Source organism: Catharus ustulatus, chromosome 4 (assembly GCF_009819885.2).
Source record: "Catharus ustulatus isolate bCatUst1 chromosome 4, bCatUst1.pri.v2, whole genome shotgun sequence".
In the NCBI taxonomy this organism is placed as follows: Eukaryota; Metazoa; Chordata; class Aves; order Passeriformes; family Turdidae; genus Catharus; species Catharus ustulatus.
Window position 1 is genome coordinate 59289067 of NC_046224.1, and position 22512 is coordinate 59311578.

The 22512-nt window shown below is 44.7% G+C and overlaps 1 protein-coding gene across 1 annotated transcript in view; it reads right to left on the reverse strand.

Annotated features, from left to right (window-relative positions):
• Positions 1–1273: 1273 nt before the first annotated feature.
• IRAG2 (inositol 1,4,5-triphosphate receptor associated 2) overlaps positions 1274–22512 on the reverse strand; it is a 36492-nt gene continuing 15253 nt past the window's right edge. Inside the window, exons 17-40 of the mRNA XM_042779205.1 lie at positions 20954–21117; positions 19454–19547; positions 18875–19037; positions 17028–17089; positions 16019–16084; positions 15148–15256; positions 13842–13989; positions 13006–13087; positions 9582–9628; positions 9434–9498; positions 9235–9351; positions 7768–7847; positions 7571–7643; positions 6790–6844; positions 6677–6704; positions 6000–6140; positions 5490–5624; positions 4615–4762; positions 3776–3819; positions 3114–3191; positions 2952–3016; positions 2430–2531; positions 2189–2293; positions 1274–1799 (exon numbers count right to left, since the gene is read on the reverse strand). Of these exons, the coding sequence (XP_042635139.1) occupies positions 1556–1799; positions 2189–2293; positions 2430–2531; positions 2952–3016; positions 3114–3191; positions 3776–3819; positions 4615–4762; positions 5490–5624; positions 6000–6140; positions 6677–6704; positions 6790–6844; positions 7571–7643; positions 7768–7847; positions 9235–9351; positions 9434–9498; positions 9582–9628; positions 13006–13087; positions 13842–13989; positions 15148–15256; positions 16019–16084; positions 17028–17089; positions 18875–19037; positions 19454–19547; positions 20954–21117 (2415 nt within the window). The 3' untranslated portion in view covers positions 1274–1555. The remainder of the gene's footprint in view (positions 1800–2188; positions 2294–2429; positions 2532–2951; positions 3017–3113; positions 3192–3775; positions 3820–4614; positions 4763–5489; positions 5625–5999; positions 6141–6676; positions 6705–6789; positions 6845–7570; positions 7644–7767; positions 7848–9234; positions 9352–9433; positions 9499–9581; positions 9629–13005; positions 13088–13841; positions 13990–15147; positions 15257–16018; positions 16085–17027; positions 17090–18874; positions 19038–19453; positions 19548–20953; positions 21118–22512) is intronic.

Sequence of the window (22512 nt, forward strand, 5' to 3'; positions counted from 1 at the left end):
TGTGCCCAGGAAGGTGAGTGCCACAGAGTTTCCTGGTGGTTTTTCCCCCAGGTCACCCCTTGCTGCATTGGGAGCTGCTCCGCTGCCAGCTGAGCCAGGGACTGAATAAAGCAGGCTCTGACAGTGCTGCAACACAGGAAATGGAGTGAGATCTATTTGTCTGATTTGTACCTGTGCACTGCAGGTTGCCCTGGCAGAAGTGAAGGCCTATGACCAGATGGCTCTGCCTGCAGCTGCTTTTGCTCACAGCAAGTGGAATGGAGCAGCAGGGCCAGAACGATTTGTGTTCAAGGTTTGTGGAGTCAGCCCAGCACTGAGCCCTTCCCCAGTCAGACAGAAAGAATTAACTCACCCATGGTGGCTTCAGCCCCTGCTCAGTTCAGTCACAGACTGCACTTGAGAGCTCTTGGGGAACACAAGTCTCAGGAACAAGACACTTGCAAAGGAAGATGGAACTGATGAAGCACCAAGGGAGGCTTTAGCTAGAGCTGGGGTGACAGCTTCATGCTCTACAGAGGCCCCTTGAAAATCAGCAGTCTGCTGTGCCAGCTTTTTAAGGAATAGCTGGACTTGGTTCCTGCTTGTAGGGCTTCTTTTGCTCCCTACTGCAAAGGAGGGAATAAGCAACCTCAGTGTTGATCTGTCTCCACCTGGGAACTAAAGCACAGGGTTAAAACCTGTCCCAGCCAAACACTCTCACATGTGGTTGGACAAAAGTAACACACCCACTGCTGAAAGCTGGGGTGGCTCTCACTCAGGTTAACTGCATGTAACACAAATATTAGAATTTGTGCTCCAGCAATGGCACAGGCTTCACCTCACTGCAGTTTTTCCCTGCAACAGGTAAGTGAACATCTTACAGCAGGCTCTGCCAAAGACAATAACTGGTCTCTTTATATGCTTAGTGATGACAAAGTACAGAACCTCAAGCTCTCTGAAACCAGTGAAGCTTTTTCAGAAGAGCTGAAAGAAGAGTCTGAATTTCACTCCATACTCTACCATATGCTCAAGGATTCTGCCAGCAGCAAAGCCCTGGATAAAGTGGAAAGAGCTGGCTTCCTGTTTATTGATTCTGTATATCAGCTGTTCCATGCCACCAGAGTTTTAGCATACTCTTAGATACTGCATGCTTTCCTTTAAAACTTTATTATCAAAAGCTTTCAATAAAGTTACATTTCAAGTCTTAAATCCTTTTCTATTCAAATCATTGAAACAGGATCTAAAATGCAAACATTTTATCTTTGTTCAAGCAAAATAAATTCTTTATTCTCTTGTGGCTAGACCACCTAGACATGTTTATTGTTAGCTATGTTCAAAATTGCTGTTCTATTGTAAACCTCAATAGAACAGAGACCCTTTTAGCTACTTTTAAAGACAACTTTTGTCAGAATGGGGAAAAGATACTTCTTTTTTTCCATTTCAAGTCATGCTTTAAAGAAAAATTCATCTCCCCCACCAAAAAACATCCTCAACCCAGCAGAACAAATCCAGCATGGAACCTGGAAAAAATGCCAGCTTCAGCTCCTGTCCTGCAGCCATGGCAGTGGGGCCGGGGTCACACCGGGGGAGGGCCGTGGTGTTGCAGTCCTGTGTAGGGCCACAGCAGCTGCTGCAGGGATGTCCAGGAGTCCCCAGTGCCCACAGGGGCTGCATCTGCTGGCCTCTGCAGGGACAGCCCCGTCAGGAAGCTGGTGAGAGCAGCCAGCAGCACCAGGATGGACACGGACACCCAGAGGGTTTTGTTCGCGTTGCAGAAGGAAGCCTTGAAGTGGGATGCCCATGCCGACATCAAACTGTACCTGGGCAGGACAGGAGAGCACAGAGCCCTTCAGAGTTTCTTCAAAATGTGCAACTCTTCCCACCCCACCCCAAAAAGGAAGGAAACCAGAGCCCACAAACATCAGAAGCGACAGGCTGTTACTGTTTTGGGAGCTGTGGAGAGGGAGCTTTGGTTCTGAGTATAAAACACAGTCAAGGAAGCAAACTCTTGATAAGCTGTCCCAGCTCACCAGCCCACCCATTCTCCCTGTAACCTCACACTGGTTCTAAAGAGCATTCACAGAAGCTTCCTTACAAAAGCAGCAAGAAATCTTGCTTTTAGAAAGCACTGAAAGCCCTGGCCTTTTGTTTGAACCCTCTTCCCATGTGAACTTCCCAAACATGGCTTTTACTTGTGACAGAAACTCACGTTGACTCCAGGGTCCATTTGGATGGGCATTTTCCTTTTTCAGAGACACTTTCCTTCCTAGCTGGTTGCTCCTGTACTTCAGCAGGTGACTCCAACTGCTCATTTCTGTAAAAAAGAACCAACAATTCCAAAGCTTTGCCAAAGTCACAACAGCTTGGCTTTATAGCCCTGGCCTGGTGGTGAATTAAAAGCTCATTGAAAACCAAACCAGCACCGCGGAGGAGGCTGCTGCTGAACTTACTTGGTTTCAAAATGCTCCTCTTCATACTCTGCCCAGGAATAGGTGCTGAGGAACCTCTGCAGCGAGGGGCGCTTCTCATTCTGCTTCACCCCTAGCCTGCCCCTGCCATGTGTCAAACAAATTTGTCTCATTTTCCCCAGTAGACAATGAGAAATTTAGCAGCAACCCACTAATTTGGTTAACCTCAGACAAATAACTTACAAATTTAATTGCTTGAAATTAGGATCATTAAAAAAATAAAATCTAGCAAAACTACAGATCCATCCACTGTACATATTTAGATTTCACGTTTTAGCTTTAAAGCAAGAAAGTTGAGGGGTTTTTTTTTAAAGCTCTCTGTGCTCAATAAATAAAAAAAGGTGAGCTCCTAAGGCTCATTTACCTATTATAGCACATAAAACTGATGTGAAAGGTGTAGCCTAAACATTATTCTACCCCAAGATGCTCCAAAATCTGCTTACTACAGGCATAGTTAGTCAGAAAATATTTCCCCCGTTCAAAGACAAGCCCAGGCAACTTTACCAACTGCTTGATCTCCTGCTGAATCTGTCACTCCGTTCATCCCCATCAGGTTCATGGAACTGGGCCTGGAGGAGAAATTTGCCATGTTTACTGCACTGGCACTCTGATGCTTCATCCCAGTCAGTTTTGGGGAGGTGAAGCACCTCAGCATCCCCTACTTACCAATGGTACCGCACTCCCTGCATTCCCAGCACTCCTGGGCACTGTTGCAATGCTCACTCTCCGCAGGGCTGATGAGGGCTACACAAATAAGGGGAATTACTGGCTCTTAGCAAGGCACAACTGGGTTACCCACTGAGCACACAAAATACCATCTGTTTTATACAAACTATATTTAAAAAAATGTTGACACTTAGCTTGAAGTGACACAATCCAATCTCAAGCACGATCAAATCAGATCTTTAAAGTAGCATCTTTCCACAGTAAGCTCTTTCTGCACACTTAAGTGAGGCTGGCTGCACAGTTTCCAGCAGCATACCAAAATTCAGTGTAACTACATCCCTCAACTTCTCACAGGAATTCCTACACTCATTTTGAACTGCTCCCATCTCCTGTTTTTGTGCTAAACTCTCCTCTAACTCCGAGAGCCAAACATGAACAGTATTTATTAACCAGTGAGAGCCCAAGCATTTTACCTTTATCTTCTAAGGAGGACTACTTAGAAGGTTGGTGGGGTACCTGAAAAGTAAATCCTCATGTTTGAGGACACCAGCCCATATTTGTGACAGAGAAGCACCAAGTCAAGCATGCAGCAGAACACCAGCTTATAAAGCAAAGAAAAGCACACACACTTAAAATTTGAAGCTTAATGTAAGGACCATTACCTTAAAGTTAAAAGGACTTGGTAGCTTCTTATTCATAGCTTCATCTGTGAAGAGATCAAACATCAGAGCTTTACAAGAGGAGTTTGTTGCTTACAGGAGTACAGCAAGTTTAATTTGCAGCCTAAGGTCTGACTTTCTGAAGTTTAAGCAATGCACTCTCAGAAAGCAGAAATGAGACCTCAGGAAAAAGCTCTGTATTTCATTAAATAAAGTTCACAACATTGACACATTACCCATCCTCCACAAGCATCATCTTCTGCCATTACTATCCAATATATTCTATTATTGAGGCAGTGTCCTGTTACAGGACTGGCTTTCACTGTAATTCCAAAAGGCTCCTGCAAGGATTTTATGGTGTGGAAGCCTTCACTTTTGATGTTTAAAAAACATCCTATTTTTCAGAAGAATTTAACACTTCTGTGGCAAAGCCAGAAGTGCACAGCACTGGCTGCAAACCTGGCTGCTTAGAAGTGGAAATAGAGGCTCCCTGCACTTTAGGGTTTGTAATTCCCATGTAGAAAGGGTCAGAAAAGTGCATCTGTAGAGATCAGCCAAAGCTCAGCTACCTCGAAATAACTACTGTGAACAAGCACCCAAATTTACTGCTCACAAGGAATAAGATTATCACTGACACATGCCATGCATTTTGCTGAAAGCCAGAACACATTCCTGTGTATTTGCAGTGGTCCCACACACTCTGAGATCCATGATAGTTTAGGTACAAGGGTAATTTCAGAGAGCTGCTTTTAACAGTGGTAATAAATTGCTATGAGTATTCTGCAGCTCTAAGGGTCTGTCTGGCAGGTGCTAGCAGGGGGAAAGAGGCTTTTCCTGGTTACCTCTGTCTCCAAGGGAGCTGAAGGACCTCTCGTTCTGGAGCAGGACCTGCTTGAGCTCCTCGAGCTCCGCGTGCTCTTTGGCGTACATGCGCTTCAGGTTCTCCACGTGCTGGATCATCACCTCCACAGCCTTGCTCACCCGGCTCTCCTGAGGGAGCAGGGACAGCAGCAGCTCTCAGGAACTGCCTCATGCTTGGTGAGATCCCCCTCAAACATTTGCTCCCCTCTGCTATCTCACTTCTATCCTCCCTTCCAAAGCTCCACTACAACCCCTGGCCTGGTACATGCTACACTGGTTTAATTTCTCTGGGGATCACTCTTGCTGTAGAATAAATTAATCAGATTTCCAAGTTTTCCAAGCCCTCACAACTCATCATCTCCTCTGATCTACAGTCTCAGCTGCCACCATGCATGTGCTGGTATTGCCAGGTCATGTTTTCATGCTGCTCTGGGGTATTATACACAGCTACACCTAACATTTGAGCAGGGCTTTGTGATTTTTCCATAAATTTAGCTGATTAGCTGCCCTTTTCATAAGGCACAGAACCATCTTTGCAGCATCAAGGCCATTGTTACTACCCTGCTTGGTATTTTGCACATCTCACTGCTGCAAAGTCTGTTTTATTCAACCTTATTTCTACTGTGGGTTTTTGCACAATTCTAGTGCAGCATAGCTGCTGTCAGTGCCTGGAATTCGTTGTAAGAAGAGAGTGAGAAGGCTAGCACTAAGCCGTCCTGACCAGCCTACACTACACACATCAGGTTCCCAAATCCAGTCCTGGAATCAGAAGCCCAACAAGCAGATGTGCCTATCATCCCTTTGCAGCTAGAAGATTTCAGCTCTGTACAAAGTACTCTTAGATGGAAAGTGTTACCTGGTTAATAGCTCCCAACATCTCTGCTCTGCTGGCAACTCGAGCTGCATACTGGCTGAGGAACTGCAGGCTTTTCTGCAGCTTCTTAATGATCTCCTGTGCTTGGTTATCTTCTTCACACAAAGGAACTAGTGCCTAGGAGCACACGTTGGTAAGAAAACCGGTGTGAATTATTAACAGAGAATGAAGGGTTGAGCTGGTGACACTGAGGAGCTGTGCTCCAGCCCACATCAACATCCCCAGTCAATGTAACTTGGATACAGAGCTCCACTGGGCAGAGACTCTAACAAAATCAGCTGAAGCAGGGATCAGATGTTTGTGCAACAGAAAAATTCCCCACTGCCTGAGTACACAATGCACTTGGATCATAATGTTTCATATTTCAATTGCATTGCTCCAGAACTTCATTCATATTTGCTCAACACATATCCCATGCACACACCTCCCCTTTAAAGAGCTGTTTTGAGACACTCTTATCCCATCCACCTGCCAGCCCTGGCCAATACCAACCTCTAACATCTTCACAGCATTTGTGATCTCCTTTTTCAAGTTTTCTTCAGCCAGGTCTCGGGACCTCTCTTCAAGCTTCACTCTTTTGTCCAAGGTAAACAAGTCACACTTAAAACCTAAAGACAGCCTCAGAAATTCGGCCTGTTGTGAGAGAAAAGATTTCAGAGGAATCCAAGTGATGCAGTAATTTAAGTAGATTTGGACACTAACATGACATTTGGGACTACACACTTTGACTGAAATTTAGGAGAGATACAGAAGAATAAGTGAACATGACCCACTTCCTTAAAGCAGGTCTTCCCATCTGTAGTGATGGGTGTAATGTTCTGCAGCCACAAGAGGTGACATCCTGGCAGCACCCTGTGCCATCTGTGCCTTTTGACAGAACTGTTTTAAATCAGCACATTCTGCCTAGGAGGGGGTCACAGCTATGCTCCTTCAAGCTTGCAAACAAATGTCACAGTAGTGACATGTCTTTGTTCAGTTTTACAGATTTCCACCTTTCTCTATCCCATCTCTTGCAAAAATTTCCATTAGGCTTGGAAAGAGGTTTCAGAAGTTAACCTACAGAAATCCAGTTTAAGTTGGATCATTCTTTTATACAGGAGGAGATATTCAGAGTTTATCAACAAGGTCTGTTACCTGAAATATTCAGGATACCAGCAGTTGAGACTTACCTCCACTTCCTTCTCATTTGGGGAGTCACTGTAGGAGAAGAAAAAGAGCCATGGAACAGACTGTGGCTTTAAATTCATACCTGCAGGTGATCACTGAAAGTCAAAACACTTACGGCTCGTTCTGCTTGGTTTTATCTCCTTTAATGCCACCTGCAGTGGGTGAACTGCCTGAGAAGAGACCAAAATAAACTGTTTTCAGACCAAAGTGAAAAACAGCCTCCCCAAACCAACCTGTGAGAGTCTTTTAAGCTTCCACAGAAGCCTGTGTTTGACATATCCAGTGTTAGGCTCTTACCACTGAAAACAACTCGGGGGTCTCAGGTTCTATTCATTGTGAGGCAGCACAGCACTGCCACTTGTACAAAGCACCAAAAGTCAGATGTTCAGGGCACTTCAGCTGGCATCTTACCAGCACAGAAATGGTTAATTGCAGGTTTTGGCTTCAGGGTGTTAGGTAGTTTACTACCTCACCAGATTTTAGAGATCTCCAAAGGCAAAAGAGGAAGTGATTTGAAAAGTGGAGATGTCTAAGGAGAAACAACATCCTGCTCCTCTATATCATGGATAGCACAGAGATGCTTTGTTACAAATCTTTGGGAGAGCAGGAGTGCCAGGACTGTTTCAAATATCCTAACTCCTTCACAGCTAAGAATTTTCCTCCTGTCTAGAGGAATGTGGGGCTGGTTAGATCAGTATCTGCAGAAATCAGAGCAGCAGATTTTGCATGACACCACTATTCTTTTAATTTTGATCTCCAGCTGCAGGTACCAAGCCCTAAAACAAAAGCCTCTGATCATATCTGGTATGGGACAGGCAGCTCCCTGCAGCTCTCTAGACGGCTCTGGACTCAGCTCCCCTCCAGTAATTTGAAGGTGTTCAGCAAAACCCCCTTACCTTTCCTGCTGGGAACCACAGCTGGTGCTTCCTCACTCCGCTCTTTATTATTTTTCTTTTCCTGCTCCACCTCCTAAGGGCACATCAGAGCAGTTACAGCAGGGGAGCAGCCACACCACCCCTGGAGGGGTCTGTCCCCTCCCTGGTCACTGTTCAGCCAACCCAACTGGGCTTTTCCCTGCCACCAGCACTCTTACCAGGTCTTGCTTCAAAACATTCTCAAGTGTTTTGTGTTCTTCCACCACCAGGCAGGATTCCTTCTTGCTCTGACTTGGTCCTGTGGAGAAACAGTCCCAAATCCAAATGTGACAATTAATAAAACACACTGGGCTTCCAACACACACCATTTTAGCCATGGGCTAACCAGGCTAAAAAAAACACCCTAAAAGCCATGAAAGACAGCCAAGAAAAAGATGAAGCAGCAAAGAACACTATAAAGACACACAGTAAGAAGTGTGATAACTATGATTGGAAAAAATCGCCATAAGAAGGGTTACATGTCTATAGTTGAGAATAAAATGTACTTCTTGTAGTTGAAGATGCAAGAGTTACAGTAATATTCCTTTGGATAAATTCTGTTATTTTGCTACCAGCATAGAGGTTTCTTGTTGCAATGTTTGCTGTTTAAAGAGGCAGCTTTTAATTAGTATTTATACCTTTGAGAATGTCTAGAATATTTTCTTTTCTCCTCTGTTTATGCAGTCACAGCTGTGAGCCAAATAAACAGCACAGGGAAAAACAAAAAAAAACCACCAGAAACCCCAGAAAAACTCCAGCTTCAGATTTGAAGCCTGCAAGGGAAGATTGATCAGTTCTAATATCAGGAACACTTTCTTTTCAGAGATGTGCAACAGGCAGCTGGATTCTCAGACTTTAAAGCTATTGGGGACTTTTTAAAATTTGTTCTGCCTATCTGCTTCCTCTTAGCCAAGGGCACCTGCACCACATGTGAAACTTAACAGTAGAGGGAAACTAACTGATTTAAAAGCATTTTCTTTCTAAGTACAGAAACAGATTTCAGGAAGGTAGTACTGAAGACAAACAAAACCAAGCGAGAAACTGTAGTCTTATATAGAGGTAAAGATTAAAAAAATTACAAACAAGCATGCACAGGTATTCTGTGCTGCTTATTCAGATCAGCCTTACAAGAACAGCTTAAGCACAGTGTGAACACATGCTCCAGTTTTGGTTTTATAGTTTTTCAGTGGAAGACAACCATCAGATCTAGTAAGAATCTGGTGAGTGTTTACAGCTGTAGCGAAGACAGAACGAAACAAAAATGCCTCTACTCTCATCTCTCCTCTTGACCCATCCCATCTTCTTGTGGAACAGTCTTGAAAGAGAGGAAAGTGTTTAGCAGCACTGTTCTACTAAATAGCTGTTTGAACCCATAAAAACACGTTTCCTCATTTGTACCCACTCCGTGTTTTACTAGCTGAGCAAGCCCTAAGATCTCACAGAGTCGTTTCAGGTCTCCTGCCTGCAGTGCTGTGGTAAGGTGGGCAAAAAACTTTATTCCTACTCAGCTTCAGGGAGGTTTGATAACACTGGCAGGTGAAAATACTTGCAAAAATAGGAATTCTCATGTTGTTGCTCTTACTCAACTTCCTCACTTCAAAGATGTGCTGGAAGCAATTTCCTCAGTGGGCAAACAGCCACTGTACCTGACATGGGAGCAGCTGGGTCCTTATCGCTGTTTGCCTCTGTTGCCACAGAAGTTGGTACATCTTCCCCTCTCTCATGCAAGCCCTTGGATGATCCTTCCTCCATAACAAGGCAGCCTGCAACATCAGGAAACACAACTTTTATTGTTCAGTAAGTGGGCACATGCATGACTTCCAGTGCCCCAAATCAAGGGCTCACCTGGTACTGGTGCTGTGCTTTCCACCGAGGATGAGAGAGCTTCTGGGGCTGATGCTAAGCGATCACTGCCAAAACAAAACCCTTTCAGAAACTCATCCACATGATACAGATCTTGATAAAGAATTTGAAACCTTGCACAAGACCTGACCTGGATGGGATCAGAGTGGCTGCTGGTGTCTGCTCCCCATGGTCAATCTTTAGAGAGAGAAAAGAGTTTGTGTCAGAGTGATAAGTGCCAGTATAAAACTTGCACGTCAAAACTACTCCAGCAGTGAAGAACTAGCTGGTAAGTGCACACATTCACCCACTAGTCTAAAGCCATCTCAACAATGTTGTACTCAGATGTACTTTTGTTCCTGACTCCATGGTTTGTTCCTAAAGCACATATTCAATGACCAACAAACTTGCTACTGCACCACCACTGTTCCATCTTAACTCTCTGCATCAAGAGAGATCCATTTGCAAGGTCTGGAGCAAAACCTACAAAGAAGGTGCACAGAGCTTCACTTGGCTGTAGGGATCAAACTCATTAGGTAAATAAAAGTTTTAATAGCTACAGCATGAACAAGCAGGTGGTTCAGAGCACAAAATGTGTGTACCTCTTAGTGACTGCCTTTGAAAGGTTCTACTTTCACAATATTATATATAATAATTACCCAGCCCCTTTAGAGGCCTCGAGCCTCCCTGGTGTGCAAGCAGCAGAGGAAAAAAACAATTAAAAGCTGGCAGTTCTGCTGATGTTCCTCTTGCTGCCACACTGCGGTTTTGGACCAGAGTCTTATCACCTTGCAGGCAAAACCAACATCCTCTTGAGGCTTTTAATTTCAAGGGAGGTGCTCTATGTGCAACATCCCTCTTCTGCATTTCACCCTGGAAAGCTCCAGCTGGCTTATTCAGTTGTTAGCTTGATCTCTCTTTATGGGTGAAAATACAGGGGGGAACCGATGAGGTTTAAAGGTTGGTCATGACCTGTGCTGAATTGCCCCCACTGCTGAAGAAAAGTGCTGAGCAGAAAACAAAAGCAGCCCAAACCCAAGAAGAGGAGGAATGAGGCCGGACAGCTCCCTGCACAGCAAGTACCCTAGAGCACTATGGAAGTGTGTGTGGAGAAACAGCAGACAAACCACACCAACAAGCGAGTGCCTGTGTTCTGGTATCTTTCCTACCCACTCAAATGCCCTCAGAGGACCCAGGAAATGCAGCAAATGACAACAGGAGGTACCCAAAGGTCCTGGTCACTCCTCAGAGTGACCAACAGCTCCCAGCATCAAGAAGTGCCTTTTCCCTCCTCCCTGCCCTGTTGGAGCTGGGCTGCTCTTGCACAGCCCTGCCCCAGCCAGGCGGATGCTTCTTCTAATGCAAATTCAGGCTATTTTTATTACTGTAATTTGAATTCTTTCCTAAGCTTGAGGAAGTACAGCCATGCATTCGCCTTGTTCAGGTCATTGGGTCTGCAGGAGTATTGGAGTGGGAGAATAACATGTTGGGAAGAAAAGAAATCTAGAGTGTTTTTAAAACTAACACACAGCACCCACGTAAAGAGAAAAAGTTCTTGTATCACCTAGAGCTGACTGAAAGGACACCTTATGCTACATGACCTGTCCCTGCCCAGAAGGGTACATGGTCAGTGGTTTCTGTTTGCAATAGAAGGAAAACCCTCAATTCAGTTTTTTAAAAACCCTAAGCTGGCTACCAGGATTGTACACTCCCATGGATTCCACATAAAGGAAAAAAATCCCAGTAGAAGAAAAACACCTCATTCTAGATTTCTTAACAAAATAGAATCACACAACAGTTAGGATTGGAAGGGACTTCAAAGATCAAAGTTCCAACCAGTAGCAGGGACACCTTCCACTATCCCAGGTCACTCAGAGCCCCATCCAGCCTGGCCTTGGACACTGCCAGGGATGGGGCAGCCACAGTTTCTCTGGGAAACCTGTGCCAGGGCATCCCCACCCTCACAGCAAAATCCATTTGCACAGGGCATTGGAAAATGGCCAAAGAAGAACCCAAAGCCCATCCCTAATCACTTTTTCCACCTCCATCCCTCTGATTAGCATAATAATCCAAGGGTTTTCTATCTCAGCCCATGAATTCCAGCCACAGTCTGATACAACTCCTCCCAAGCAATAATTAACGTTTGGAAGACCTGTCTGGTTTTCAGACTGTGGTATGACTTCCACATTTATAAATCCAAACAAGAAAGAAAAGCCCAAGTTTCACTTGGCTCTCACAAGTGCCCCTTTATTAAGCAGCTCATGAGCTCCTATGGTGACAATGATTTGACACAAATAATTTGAATTACTTACATGCCAATGTGCTCAAATACATCTGCAACTGCAGTGTAATAAAACTCTGAAGAAAACTAGGGAGATTCTTTTCTATTGAATAAGGATATTTAATTTTTCCTACATGCCAGTGTTTAGAACAAACACTGGGCACAGCCCATTTACCTTTTCTCTGGGACAAACTTTAACATTTTCATTTACCCCCTTTAGAACATTAATGTGCAAAGCTTGTATTAAAAAATGATAGTAAGAATGGAAAATGACATTTTGGAGCCCAGTTGGAATTACAGAAAGCTCTAGAACAAAGCACGGATGTTTCACGTGCCTCTGGATAGCTGTGACTTTCCAGAAGGACTGGATAAAGTAGGAAGCCTTGAGAGGATCCTCTTTAAGGGCACTTCAGTAGTAGCAGCACAAGCTGGGAGTTCTTCACCTGCTCTACCCCAGTGTGCTGAAACCACAGAGTCCCCAGCACTCTTACTTTCTACCCACACTGCACTTTCTGCTTTGATTTACTACAACCAGACCATGCTGTACCCACAGGTACCACACACCAGCCAGGATCACCCTGAGGCTGGCTGCTCTTTAGTCCCAAATGTTATTCCCAGGTTCACAGAAACCACTGACCAATATTCTTCCACCATCCCCACCAATACTGGAGTTTGTAAAGCTCATGAGAACCCTTGTGTGGTGGAGGTGAGGTCCAGATTTCAATAGTGAGGATTGAGCACAGCTTAGGTGTGCTGAGCTGCAGTTTCTTTTGCTGTTGCCATGAGAAAACTGCAGCTCAAGCTGCAGGTGCAGGATTCAGGGCAGCAGGGAAGGCAGAGCTGAGCATACCAGCTGAAGGAAAGCTCCCCTACAGCAAAGATGGCATTTCTCAGCTGTTACATGGTGCCCGTGGGAGAAAGTGCAAAGAAAGGCAGAACTGAAGCATCCTGTGGCTCCTCACAGGTGGAGAAAGAGAGAAAACACTCAGTTCCTCCCTGGCAGAACCAGCATTGTTCTCCAGCCTTAAAACCACATTTAAAACACTCCACAGCTCAAAGCATGACCCAGTTGCACGTGAACATAGAGACATTTAGTTTTATAACCAAGGTATTGCAGAAACATGCCCAAACAGAAGGGAACACCCCCCACAGCACCCTGCTGACTGGTGCCAGCTCCAGCCACTGTGGAGCAGTGCTGATTTATAGCTGAGCCATCTGGACCTGGGTCTGAGCAAGGCACGAAATGCTCGAGTCTGTTCAAAACCACATCTCAGGCATCAGAGCCAGCACTCACCTCGGCAAGTGAAGAGTCCATCATTGTAATGGAAACAGGAAGGTCTGCATCAGTGTAGTCATCAGCAGAGCGTATTTTCCACCTGGCAACACAGGCTTTATTTGCATATTGCCCAAACAACAGAGAGATATAGTACCCATTTTCCTTAAGCACATAACTGAAGTCACCCCTCTCTGTGCAGTCAGTCAGCTGGTCTCTCAGGGAAAGACAAATTCATCACCAACATCAATCCCTCCTCCCCCGAGCAGCAAGAACCACCACCAGTCCTTCTCCCAACCTCCTCCACACTGCACAATTCTACAGAAAACCAGTGGCAAAAGCTTTGAGAGCTGCTGAGTCTCTTACTGCAGACTGCCTGCTTCTGCACCTTCAGGAACATCCTTATCTTTTAAAATATTCACTGCAATTCACTTCAGCTTTCATAATCTCAAGCAGTTGAATCCCTATTTTAAAGATCTAAAGGAGGCAGTTTGATAGGCAAGGACCTCAGAATTCCTGCTCTAAGCATTGCAAAAAAGTGACTCCTCAAAGCCAATAGGATTTTGGCACCTAATGGGAACATCAATTGAGAGTTAAACATGGAAAACAGAATGCCTAAATCACATCTCAGTTCTCCAGCATGAAATAGAAACCCCATCACTGTATTTGGCTGGTTACCAGCAGCTCCACTAAAGAACTTTGGTGGCTGTGAATAGAAGCAAAGTGCTGCCCTGGATCACCAGGCATCCAGTGTTCCCTCTGAGGGAGGGCCCTGCAGCTGAACCCAGACATGGAATCTGCTATACCCTGTTAACACTTCCACCTTCACCCCAGAAGAAGTTGTTCTGCCACCTTACCTGCATTCTCCTGATGTCACATCCGAGCTGGACACACATCCCACATCACACCTCTCCAAGGTGCAGCTGCCAGGGCTCTGCCTGCAAGGCTGGTCCCAGCTGTGCCCAGGAGGGTTATTTGGGCAGCAGGTCTCCAAGGTCAGAGCATCTGGTAAGAAGGAGAAGCATGAAGAGAGGTGCTCCTTGGCAAAGCTTGATTTATTAGAAGTCAATTTTTTGGTTAATTCTAAAATCATCAAGAAGTAGACCAAGCAAGCAGAGATGTATAAAAAAGCAACTTCTATCTTGGTAAGAAAGGGTTTGGTTGTGTGGCCTCAACTTGTTCCATAGGTGGAGAGTCTGGCAAAATGAAACAACCCTCTCATCAGAGTAGCAGAATGCTCTGATTAAGAGCATGTGCAGTAAACAAAGACAGGCTTGCATTCCCATCAATATGGCCTGGAATTACACTTGAACATTTATAGTCTGTGTGAGAAGAGCCTCTGTGTGGTAGCAGCTCACTGCTGGGAGAAATGCTTGTGTGTGAAATCCCAAATGCAGCAGCCTGCAGTTCTGCAATGCATAGCTGTCAGTGCCTGCTTTTAATCCTTGTAAGGCTTGAGAGTTGCACGGAAGTTTAAACAACTCAGGATTGCAGGAAAAAGCAACAAGCACAATCTGCTGGAAAAGGTGGGGTGGTTCAGCCTGGAGGAGAGAAGGCTGAGTGGACACTGGCACAGGGTGCCCAGACAAGCTGTGTCTGCCCCTGGATCCCTGGCAGTGTTCCAGGCCAGGCTGGATGGGGCTCTGAGCAACCTGGGATAGTAGAAGGTGTCCCTGCCCATGGCAGGGGGATGGAATTAGTTTTTCTTTAAAGTCCCTGCCCAAACTGTTCTCTCACTTTGATTTTATTCTCAGTAGCTCTGCTACTGCTCAGGTTGTTAAGCCAGGACTGCCCTCAGTTTAGCAGCCAAGGAACAGGACATCTCAGGGTGTGCCTGTCAGAGGGAATGGGAAGAACAAAACTCACACCCTCTAGATCCAGACTGACCAGCATCCTGTCAGGAGCATGCCTGGATGAATGATTTACACCAATAGTTCCTCAGATTTTGGGAACTATCTGTCAGGTTGACAGAGACACCCCTTCAGGCCTTTCACTGCAAGCACTGTAATCATGGTTCAGATTCCTGGATTACATGCAGAAATAGGTTAAAGCCCCCAACAGCTTCTCCACACTCTAGCAGCACACTCAGCACTACTGAGACTGTTCTGTTGACTCTCTATAGTTCAGGTGAAAGACACAATGTCCAACACTACCAGGTCTTACCTAGCAGAAGGGAGCTGTGCCAGTGTGAAACACCCAAGGGCAGTGCCCAGGGAAATTCAGAGTACCAGGTGGGTCCTTCACTCCATGGTCGTTTGGAGCAATGGAGCTGCTAATTGAAAAAATAAGAGCTGCTGTTCCACCACACTGAATACATTAATGCCACCAACTCCCCCCACACACAGGCATCTGCATAATGTAACACCAACAGTTACACAAATACATCTTCTGTGGCTTTTTTGTCTAGAAAAGCAGAAGCTCATATCTTTAAGGGGCAGGACAGTTACAGGAAGAGGCAGGATAATTAAACTTGCCACTTGCAACAAAATGTGCTGGTTCAAGCTAGGTCTGAAAATAAATCCTACAAAACCAGGCAAAATGCGACAAGAAAAGCAAAGTAGCCACTCAAACCCTGTGAAAGGGGTAAAAAGAAAAATCCAAAACACACTATTTCAGCCAAGGCAAGAGGTGTCACCTGAAGATGGCATCTGAGAAAACTTCTGAAGCAACATGTGCACAGCCATTTTTGACCTAACATTGCTTGAAAAATGAAAAATTGAAAAGAAATTGGAAGAAATGCCATCTTCAGACTCTGATTCTTCTCAGAAAGGAACTTATCACACATCTGTGTTGTGCTTCAGAGGCAGTGGGAACCTGTCTTTGCAAAAATCTTTGGAACATGTTTTTGTATGCATGTAAACACCTGCATGCACATACACATAGATATTGATCTCAAATTATTTTTAGTGAATGTTTAACTCAAAGTTTCCCCACGAGGAAGGTTACTTATTTCTCTGAGGTGATGAAGAAAACCCCCACCCAAATAAACCCAGCACCCCATTTTAACAGCAATGATCACAGCAAGCACCCTTACCTTCCCTTTTAGGTGTTCAGCTGACGTGGGCAGCAGAGAGTAGTCAGATTCTAACTCTGCACAGCACTGTTTAAGAGAGAGAGAGTTTAAGGCAGCCAGGTAAGGGAAAAAGAAAAAAAACAAAGAAAACCAGGAGAAAGAGCACTGCCCCGATTCTGAGCAAAATGCCACTTTGCCTTTCAAGCTGAACTAGCAGCTATCAGTTGGACAGCTACAACTACAGAACTCTGCAGTTGTTTCCCCTTGCTACTTTCAGCCTTTAATTCTGCAGACCCTCATGTGCAAATAAGTTTTATTCAGGTGCAGCTGGCCCAGCTTTGACTCTGCTCCTCTGATGCCCTTGTCACAGCCTAGGGGACATTTCAGGACCTGTTTGCTGTTAAATACCTTGTTGGTCTTTGTTGAATCCAGAGTGCTCAGATCCTAAGCTATAGCATTCTTTACTAGAGCCAGTTGGTAAAAAAGTGTTTCCCCCTTCACCCCCTTTCAAAGTTGAAGCAAGTAATTTTATTCAAAGCAAAGCACTCCAGATTTATGTAATTTCCAATATATTTCTCCATAGAGGGCAACAAATGTTATAACAAGTGTTAATAACTGTTTCACTGCCTATTCCAGTGTCTGAGTACTGAAAAATTCTTACATTATGAAATGTTAAATATTTGTTTTCAAGGCTGTCTGCAGAAGTGAGGGTTGGTAGTGGGGGAAAAAAGAAAAAATAAATCACACCAGTGCATCAGGGAAGGTTTCCCTCAGCCCCTTTTGATACAATCACCAAGAATCGCACACAGTGAAGACCAACACCACAGCTGTAAGTCCTGCCAGAGTTTTCCTGGAAGGCTGCACAAGGAAAACAATGTGCAGATTTGTACACACAGCTTATGTACAGGTTAGAAATGGAGATGCCAGGTTATGCCAAATTGTTTGCAGCTGGTCTCAGCTGTGTTGCCCTTCCACCAGAGCCCCTCCTGTGCAAGCCCACCTTTCCTGCTCCCAGCAAAGGGCACCATACCTGGCACACCAATTCACAGAGTCTCCTCTGCAGCAGCTCCCACCTCAGGGCATTAGCAGTCGCTATGAAAAGACATTTACAAGGGCTCCTTACAACTTGATAACAAGCAACCCAATGTTATATCATCTCTAACTACTCCTTATCAGAACTTACTGCAGTTTACATTAGTCCGGTTAAGCCTGCAACAGTTTTTTCACAGGAAAGAGAAAACACTGGACATCTTCACCTGCAAATCACAGGCAAGGCTTCCCCACACCATTACTGTTAGGGTGCCACAGTTGCCTGTGGAAACAGATCCCTCACTTATGGCTTAGGGGAAGAGCAGCATTTAGCCTTTCCACCTGACATCCTGCACAGAAGTTGTAAAGTCCACGGGCTTCATATTTGGAAGCTTTTTCCCCCTCTTACCATGCAGGTGGGAGGAAGTAGGGGATTGGCATGGGTAGGTGGGGAGGAGACCACAGCCCAGCCCCTCAGTCAGAAGAGGCACCAGACTTGTCTGGCTTTCTACAGGATCCAGTATAAAGCATTTTTATTCTTTCCTTCAGTGCCAGCCTTGTTTGTCAGCCCTGCTCTTCCTAATGCTTTGCAACTTCCCTACACATCTGCCAATTTATCTACAGAAAAATTCCTGTAAAGTAACTGGAGTAATTTAAAGCCAAGGTCTTAGCCATTTTCAGGGTGGTGGTGTTTCTTTGGTGTCTTTTTCCTTTTTTTTTTTTGGAGGGGCGGTTTCTTTTCAGTCATAGTGGGACCAGTCTCGTATCTGGGATTCTCTCTCCTGATCTACTCATGCTCACTCGGCAGAAGAGCTCCATCTATTCTGAGCTGGAAAATGCCAAGTTCTTTCCACTGTCATGCCTCTTGCTAAGAGCAAAATAAAGCAGCTGCGCAGTTTGAGAGAAGCATGAAAGCAGCATGAGCACACACACGTGAACAGCACCAAAACACTGGTCAGAGGGGGGCAAGCACAGTTTGGGGCTGTTTCTGCTGTGTCCGTGCAAAGTTGTGCTTTAGAGCTAAAGCAAAGGGTCCCAGGGAATTTTCCCTGCAAGACAAGCTGTGGTTTCACAAGGAGTTGTTTGCAACGCACACCTATATGTTGAGAAAATAGGGTAAGTGCATGCCTGAGGCAAAAACATTCAGAGGGCTTAGATCAGTCAAAGCCCTTCCCTGTAAGAAAGTGATCAGACTCCAGGGTTAGCAAAGAAAAAGCCACATATTCTGGACTCAGACCTCTGCATTATTTAATTGCCCAGGTGATTGGGGTACTGATGTCAGGGAGTGAGTAAGAAAGAGGCAACGTGAAGTTTCCATGGCTCTGTGGCAGAAGTTGCACGTGTACAAGGCAGTGACAGGATTGCTTTCCACTAAAGAGAGCAGCCTAACGCCACACAGATATTCAAAAACAGAGCAAGCACGAGCAGCAAACAGAACACAGAATGTACAAAAATCAGGCATTTGTTTCAGAAAACTTAAGACAAAGGGATGGCTGTGTTAGGGACAAGGTGGGGAACAGCTCTTTCAGTAAAGGAGTACCTGTGCCACCCGTGGAGTTACTAATCCCCCCTCCTAGGACTGGGAGTTTTGTTGGGAGCTTCTGAAGCTTTGATCCCACTCCTTGGGATCCCACCTGCTTCTCAGCTCAGATGGAGGCAGAGCTCTTCAAGGAGAAGGAAAAGTAGAAAAAAAAGGGGAAAAAAATTCCCAAAACAACAAACAGGACTCTGTGGAGCATTTTACTGGATGACCTGCAGATCAATCCCGTTTTCCCTTGATGTAACTAAACCCTAAAGTACTTGCCCATGCAAAAAGTGAATGCTGGCACATTGCCAAAAGTTACTCACTTTTGTGGTCTTCCACCTTCTCCTGAAGCAACTGGCAAGTGCTCGCTAAAGCTGCATTCACATCCCTGAGCTTCTGCTGCTCAGAAATGGCTTCCTCCAAATTGCTCTTCAAGGATGCTGCTTCCTCACGAAGAGAGTGAAATGCTTCAACTTGATCCTCCGCCTAAGCACAAAACAATATTTAGGGGAAAAAAAAAGGACTAAAAAACCATAAAATAAAGCAGCCTGGCTAGCACAGGGAGCCTCTACAGTTCATGTAAATGAAACCAAACTGCATCTGTTCTTTCTCAGGAAGTGATAAAGCTCCCTCTGAACTTCTGCATTTTTACGTTGGGGTGGACTGTGTATGGAAGCTATTTTTGGGTGCTTCCCCCCCCCCCCTTTTTTTTTAAAGCCACCACAAATATGCAACGCTGCCTCTTTCATCAGCAAACCGTTGTCACCACCCCCTCAAATTTTACTTCCTCTGCTGGTTCCACTTTTGCAGGGAGGCACACCATTCCCAACGTGCAATTCCCTTCCCCACGGCCCTTAGCATGTCCTGGCTCCCTGCAGACAGGGAGTTGGACTGCCCCTTACATGCTTGGTGGCTTTCTGCAGCTCCAAATGCAGGGCTTCTGCCTGGCCAGCAGTTTCTTCTTGAAGCTGTTTGGCAGCTTCTATCTGGTGCTGCCTGTGGGATGAGAGAGCACAAACCATCGCTAACACAGCACGTCAGTGACATTTTAGAGCAGGCTGGCCCAGAGGGTGACACCTGGGACCTGCACCAAAAGTCAGCTGTCACACACTGCAGCCCCCCAGGATCCAGCATCACGCAATCAGACAGGATTTTTACAGCAGGAAGGGGATGAAGGCTTCCTGTGATGTTTCTGGGTACCACGGGGGAACCACAGGGGAGCCACCAGAGAATGTCAAGGAGCAAGAGCTGAGTGGGGCAAGCTTTTGCAATTTAGACAACAGAACGGGTTTTCTCAGGGTTTGGGAGAAATAGCAGGTGGATATAGAGTCAGTCATTCTAGAAAAAGATACCCTAAAGCTATTACTGCTTCATTGGACTGATTTCTTAGTGTTTGAGGGGAAGTTTCACTAGACAGCAAGCAGATGCCATCAGAACTGGTGCTAAAGAGGATGGATTGCAATGAAACCCTTCTTCTGTCCATTTCCTCTCTCACCCACCTCAGCTCTTTTTTTTTGTTTTGGGTTGCTTTCATCACAACCAATTTTGACACAGAGGCAGCTTTAAGAAACCAAGCCATCAGTATTTTTATCAGCTCTTTTCCAGGTGTAGAGAGAGCATGTAGGAGGTGGTTTAGTGGAAGGTAAGTTAGGCAGAAGTTTGGTACAACTGATCTGCACCAGCTCTCTGCCAAGCCCTAAGGGCATCCCAAACCCAGGGATGGGGCTCTGAGCAACCTGGGATAGTGGAAGGTGTCCCTGCCCATGGCAGGGGCTTGGAACTGGATGATCTTTAAGATCCTTTTCAGCTCAGGCCATTTTATGATTCTATTTCAAAGATCACAACTCATAGAAGGAGCCATATGGCAGGAAAAGTTACATTTTCATATTTGATGACAACTCGTTGAAGATACACCTATGGGAAATGGAGATATTGTCTTCCCTGAGCCTAGCAACTGTATCCCAAAGAAAAAATACCTGGAGACAGATATTTAACAGCTCTCCTATTGAATATCTTGCTTCATGCAAACCCAACAGGTTTTTTTTTTTGTTTTTTTTTTTTTAATGGCTGCACCTGCTCAATAGGCAGTGCCCTCGTGCTTTACCTTCTCATCTGTGGTCTCCCTGGTGGTTTCAAAGACACCTCCCAGGCTTTACATCAGTTCAGACATAAACCTTAACTCCCACACAGTTCAGACCTCGTGCTAAAACCAGATCCACTCTCCAAAACAAAAGATAATTTCCTCTGTGAAATAAGTTCTTGAGAATTCAGTAGACTGTGTATTACAAAAAACCCACCCCAAAATAAAATACTAAAATAGCTAAGCAACCAGGGAAAAAAAAAACCACCCCCAAAACCAAACACCCTTCCTAAAAAAAGATATACATGCTTTGAAGGGGTACCTAGCAGAGAGCTCTTTCCTTAGGTGAAGTTGTTCTGTCTTGGTTCTCCTCAGGTTGCCTGCCACTCGGATAAAATCCTTGTCTAAGGAGTCCTTGCATTTTTCCAAAAGCTGGAGTTTCTGGATCCAAAGATGTGTCTTTTCTCCTAGTTCTTGCTTGAGAGCCTGTGGAATTTTGTAGTTGCCACATGGTTAGAAGAGGAGCAGAGCCAGAACCTTAATTTTCATGGTGAGAATTGAGTTCCCTGCTCCACCAATTAATACCATCACCTACATCCCACGTTATCAGAGTAAAGATACAAGGTGCCCAGATACAGCAACAAAAACTATAGCTCATAAGAGGAAATTCTAATCAAGATCATCTTGCAGAAAGGCCTATAACTAATAATTTAGGCTTCTGTGGCCTTTTCCTTAAAGTACAACTAATTGAGGTACAATTAATTGCACCAAATTGAGTTTGCATTACAGCAAAATAAATGGAATAACCAAGAACCAATAAAGCCATCTTTCTGTTTGTTGTGCATGTCTAGCAGATCTGTCCCAGGGATTACCCCCACCACAAAGGCTTTTAGATTTACCTCTGGTTGGTAGGAAGGAAAAGGGTAAAAATCAAGTGTTAGGTAACACTGAGCTCTATTTCTCTAAACAGGGACTTGTGGTATAAAGTACTGAGAAGTAGAATCCAGTGCTCTCTCTCTGACCTTGCTCAACTGAACACATGAAAGAGTGTCCTCAGCTTTTAAGGAATGCTTAATGAGAGTCAAACAGAGGTCAGGAAAGAATGAAGTTTATATTCCTGGGATTTTGCAGCAATTCTAAGGGGAAAACATCAATCTTACAAATATAGGCACATTATCTGCTTGTAAGTTGGAGCCTGAGGCTCATGAGCTTCAAATAAAAAAAGAAAACAAAAACAAACCCAAATACATCAAGGCTTCTGTTAAAAAAAAAAAAAGGGCAGTTTTTGCTGATAGGTTTCTAGGATGACATGGGATGTGACCACGTGCAACCGCCCACATCCTGAGGATCTGTTTCTCAGCCAAGGCAGGCAGCACTCACTTGTAGAAATACCATTTTGACACTGAAGTGTTATAGGCTTATCAGGGCACATGTACCAGTCTCATCTCCCAGTAGAAGGGTGAAAAACATTTTGCTGTCACTATATATATTAAATATATGCATATATGCACAAAAACAGAAGCACACTTCAAGTTGGCTTTATATGTCTAATCTCCTTGAAAATGTTTTTGAAAATACTTAAACCCCCAGCAAAACATGTCCATAATGTATTTCACTATTCACAGGAAATAGTGGGCAAGGCTTCTAGTGACAACTTTTGTTGAAAACTGATGAAATCTTGGACCATGTGCTTTCTGAGGCTGGAAGAAGCTACTTTGAATCTTTTTTTTTTTTATCTACTGGTGTTCAGCTCCACACACAAAATTTCACACATATCTGGCTTGTTCTGTCTAGGTGAAGATAGTTTTTGACATGAAGTCACTCCTCATCCCCCACAGAACCCTAAAGGATGGGACCTTTTATTTTTAAAGGATTTTGTTC